This window comes from Pholcus phalangioides, unplaced genomic scaffold (genome assembly GCF_987345545.1).
Source record: "Pholcus phalangioides strain wild (caught in Gottingen) unplaced genomic scaffold, Ppha-v1.0 ptg000009l_1, whole genome shotgun sequence".
Taxonomy (NCBI): domain Eukaryota; kingdom Metazoa; phylum Arthropoda; class Arachnida; order Araneae; family Pholcidae; genus Pholcus; species Pholcus phalangioides.
Genome location: NW_028301602.1, coordinates 51,073,879 through 51,078,608, shown reverse-complemented (window position 1 = coordinate 51,078,608; position 4,730 = coordinate 51,073,879). Strand labels below are relative to the sequence as shown.

The window sequence follows — 4,730 nt, the reverse complement described above, 5'->3', positions numbered from 1 at the left end:
CAGAGCATGTTTGAGGAATGATGAGATTCAAGATGATGATGATAGTAAGCCTAGTTGCTACTGAGAAAAATGAAAATGGTGGAATATTTTATATGTAATCTCCCCATCCTCAAAATACCGATTTGCTGTCGGAGAGTGAGTTTTTGGAGGTGTGAAGAGAAGTCTCACCATTTCTCAATTTTATCATACCAAAAGAAATGGTGAAAAACTTTTAAGGAAATGGTTGGTTTTGTCGGCTTCATCGAAAATGTTATTTTGTTGGGTGTGCAAATTGCTACATGCCAATAGCAACAGCTCATGTAAAGGTCAGCTAATTGAAGGATTTTGGGACTGGAAGCATGCTGCTACCAGATTAAAAGAGCATGAAAACTCTTCTTCACATAAGCAAGCCATGATGGATCTGTCACTCCGGGCAAATGTCTCACAAAGAGTTGATTCATCTTTGGTACAGCAATATGAAGAGGAGACGAAGTATTGGATGTCTGTGCTTAAACGAGTTGTTGCTGTTGTGAAATTTTTGGCTATACGGGGTCTACCTTTTTTTGGTGATAATGAAACTGTTGGATCTAGGCACAATGGAAATTTTTTAGGCTGTTTAGAAGTGATAGCCAAATTTGATCCATTTCTTTCAAAACATTTAGAGAGATATGGAAATCCTGGCAAAGGAAATGTAAGCTATTTGTCCTCAACATGCATAGATCAGTTTATTCATATAATGGCTAAACAAGTGGAAAAACAAATCATTGATGAAATTCTGCTTGCCAAATACTACTCAATTATTATTGATTCTACCCCAGATATTACTCATCTTGATCAGTTGTGTTTTGTGATTCGATATGTTGTCGGAGCTGAACCTGTGGAAAGATTTCTGAAATTTGTTCCAATGTACAGCCATAAATCAGAAACCCTAGCAGAAATTGTTTTAACAACTCTAAAAGATGCTGGAATCAATGTACTAAATTGTCGTGGCCAAAGCTATGACAATGCGTCAAATATGGCCGGCAAATATTCTGGGTTACAAGCCCGAATAAAAAGCATAAATCCTTCCACTGATTTTGTTCCTTGTGCAGCTCATTCTCTTAACTTGGTTGGTGTTAATGCTGTTGAGTCATGCAGTGGTGCAATGCAGTTTTTTTGTCTTGTGCAACAAATATATACTTTCTTTTCTTCATCAACACACAGGTGGCAGATACTAAATGAAGAACTGAAAAAACGTGGCGATTTTTCAACATTGAAGAACCGCAGCAGTACTAGGTGGTGTGCTGATGCTCATGCCGTTAAATCATTAAGGAAGAACTATAATGCCATTGTCCTTACTCTTAACAGATTAGGTACAGAAGAAAATCGAAACTGCATACATAAAATTGGAGGCACAATCCCTTTTGAAAACGTTGAAAAAGTTGGAAACTGTACTGAACATCGTTGTATGGGATACCCTTTTACAAAGGCTTAATCAAACCAGTGTGGAACTTCAAAAATCATCTATGAATTTAACGCGTGTCACACTTTTGTACCAATCTTTAATTGAATTTACTCAATATGTGAGAGACAATTTTGAGGAGTATGAAAAATTAGCAAGAGATATGTGTGAGCCGGATGTTGATTACGATGTAGCAAGAAAAAAAATTAAAGCCAAGAAGCAAAGATCCTCATGCAGTACATAGCTGTGAAGTTGACCTGACACCTCGTGAAGCTTATAAATCAAGTATTTATTATGCTGTTTGTGATGCTTTAATTTCACACCTTTCTTTTCGTAAAGAGCCGTATAATAGCACAGCGAAAAAGTTTGCTTGCCTGAGTGAAATGAAGTTGAAATCAAAACTTATGGATAAAGCGATTTCTTTGCAAAAATCCTACCCTCAGGATTTAGATGATTCTTTTCCTGAAGAGCTACAGCAATTTTCTTCACTTGTGGAAGATGGATATAATATTGCAGAAATGTTTAAAAAACTGAAATGTTTAGAGCTGGAAGAGACATTTTCCAATGTTGATAGTGCCGTAAGAATTTTTTTAACATTGCCAGTAACAAATTGTACTGGTGAAAGATCCTTTTCTTTGTTAAAGCGTCTAAAGTCTCCCATACGCTCAAGTATTCTGCAGGAAAAACTAAGCTCTTTAGCATTACTCTGCATTGAAGGAGAAGTAACAAAAAAATTGGATTTCAGTAGTGTAATTCTTGATTTTGCGAAAATGAAAAGCAGAAAAAAAATTGAATTACTTCACAGTAAAACATTTTTGTGATGCATTAGCCACGCAACTGGTGATTTTATTGATGTGGTTAGTATTTGTCTCATACTTTATTATTTCTTGATAACTAAAGGGTACACGTGAAACAAAATGGTTTAAATTTTCAGTTTTATGTTCAAAAGTTTTTGATCAGACAAAAAATTCTAAAAATATGCAATTTATATCGTTTTACACCTGAGAAATCTATTTTAGATTAGAGGGGGGGGGCCCAAAAGTATCCTTGCCCAGGGCCCCGATTTGTCATGATCGGGCCCTGAATATAAGCACTGTTTTCAGTTTTTTAGTTTGTTATAAATGTTATTTCTACTTCACATCTTATTTTTCATGTATGATTATGAAGCAGGTACTGTATTTAGTACAGTGATTGTCCAAAACCCTGCCGAATCTCTCCAAACACTTTTCTTTAAAAAATATATTATATTGAGGGTACCAAATACGCATAGTCACAGTTATAATCATTGCATTATTGTGAAACTCAACATCAATATTATTTTTTATTAGATAGCAATATAATGATGTGAATATGTATCAATGGTGTAGTGTTTATTTGATGCAAATTGTTGTTTTGACTTTTCAAACTTTTTTTTTTAATTTTTAAATTGATCTTTCTATTTTACATTCTCAATTTTTAAAAACTAATTATAAATAAAGGAAAATATATCTGAAGAAAATGAGGCCACTATGTAGCACCTACTCATGACTAACAAAACACAATTCCACAAACACTGATTACGCCTATATGATGATAAAAGACTTCAAGACCCAACGTTTTTGTTAAATTTAAATTGCTGCGGTTATGAGGCTAGGAGCTAATATTTTACAGAATAAATTCAAGCTATATTTACAATTCTATCATATGGGGGACAGCAATACGAAAAACACTGGAAGAAGGCTTATCAAAAGACTGTCTTTAACACATTGTTTTTTTATTTTCATGTCGCCCAAGTTATGCATCAATTGAAAGAATATTTTCAAATTTTGTTATCTTAGAAATCATTTTGGCACAGATAGGGCAGCTAAATTAGTTATGTGTTATATCAAATGTTAAAAGGTGCAGCTGCGCTTGATTATTAGTGCTCGATTATTAAGTAAGTTTAATTTCATTCTGTAGTCATATCTATTGTTTTTTCTGATTTCCATGCAACAACTTTTTATCCCATCCTTGTATCTTTCATGTTTTCATAAATCTAATATCCAACCTCAAGACAGTTCAGATTCAATTGTTCGATAACCTGATATCAGTCATATAACCCTTTGCACATAAAGTTTTGAATTTCAAAATTTTATATTTAATGTAATTTTAATATTACAATATTATTTATATAATATAAAGTTTATTATTTGATTATAGAAGTTACCTCTTCATCAAATTGCAAAGTTTTTCACTTAGTTATAAATATGAGGTTTTGGACAGTGTGATTTTATATTTTACCTTACTATCCAAAATCTTGCCAACTCTGGTAAATATTGTTTATGCCTATTCATGCCTTAAAAATACAAAAGACAACTGAATGCTATTGGGTAGCATCAGAATCACCAAACTTAGAATAGGCCTATGTATCCAACTGTTTTGTAATGCAAACTGTTGTTTCACCTATTTGCACCATAATTTTGAATGATGAATGCTAGTTACTGTCCAAGACCATGAAGAGTAATAAATACAAAATTATTTTTTTTTCAACCAGCAGAAGTTTTCAATGACTACTATATTTATTGAACCCTCAAACTAAGCAAATGAAAAACTAATAAATCAAATGATCCACATACACCCTGTCCCCAAATAACCTTTAAAACGATACAATTTCTGCTTTGGCAGAATCATTAATTGTAATCTCCAACATTTGTAATATTTAAAATCAATTATATAAATTTTGTTGATAGAATTTGGTAAAAAGTAGGACGAAACCGAGCAAGTAGGCCATTTTACTGAAAAGTAGGACGAGTGGGAGCCCTGCAAATGGGTGCTTGTTGCACACCTCTAGCCAGTTTAATTTCTGACCTCACAGCAAAAAATCATATCTCTTAATTAAAATTTTTGTACTGAAATGGGTATTCTACTACCTCTCTAATATTTGGTCTAACTTTTTGAAACACCCTGTATTGTTTTCAAATAAAAAAAAACATTCAGAAAGTGACAAAAAATTTATAAAATGAAAAATAATTTACACTCCTCTTCGTTTCCAACCCTTTGCATATACAGTTTTGAATTTCAAAATTTTATTATATTTAATGTAACTAATAATATAATATAATTTATATAATATAAAGTTTAATTGATTATAGAAATTACCTCTTTATCAAATTGCAAGGTTTTTCACTTATAGTTATAAATAGGAGGTTTAGGACAGTTCGGTAAAAACCATGGTATTTACCGCGGTTTTTACCGTACTGTCCAAAACCTTGCCAACCCTGCGTTATAACTCAACATTATTTTCAAGTATCAATTAAAGCCAGAGGTTTTACGAAAACTTAACATTTGAAAA

General features: G+C 32.6%; 1 protein-coding gene across 1 annotated transcript; it reads left to right on the top strand.

The window, feature by feature from the left end:
* Positions 1-247: 247 nt before the first annotated feature.
* LOC149083277 (zinc finger MYM-type protein 1-like) lies at positions 248-1,453 on the top strand. Its single transcript, XM_089236809.1, has one exon. It carries the CDS (start codon positions 248-250, stop codon positions 1,451-1,453), a length of 1,206 nt encoding a protein of 401 aa, XP_089092935.1.
* Positions 1,454-4,730: the final 3,277 nt, after the last annotated feature.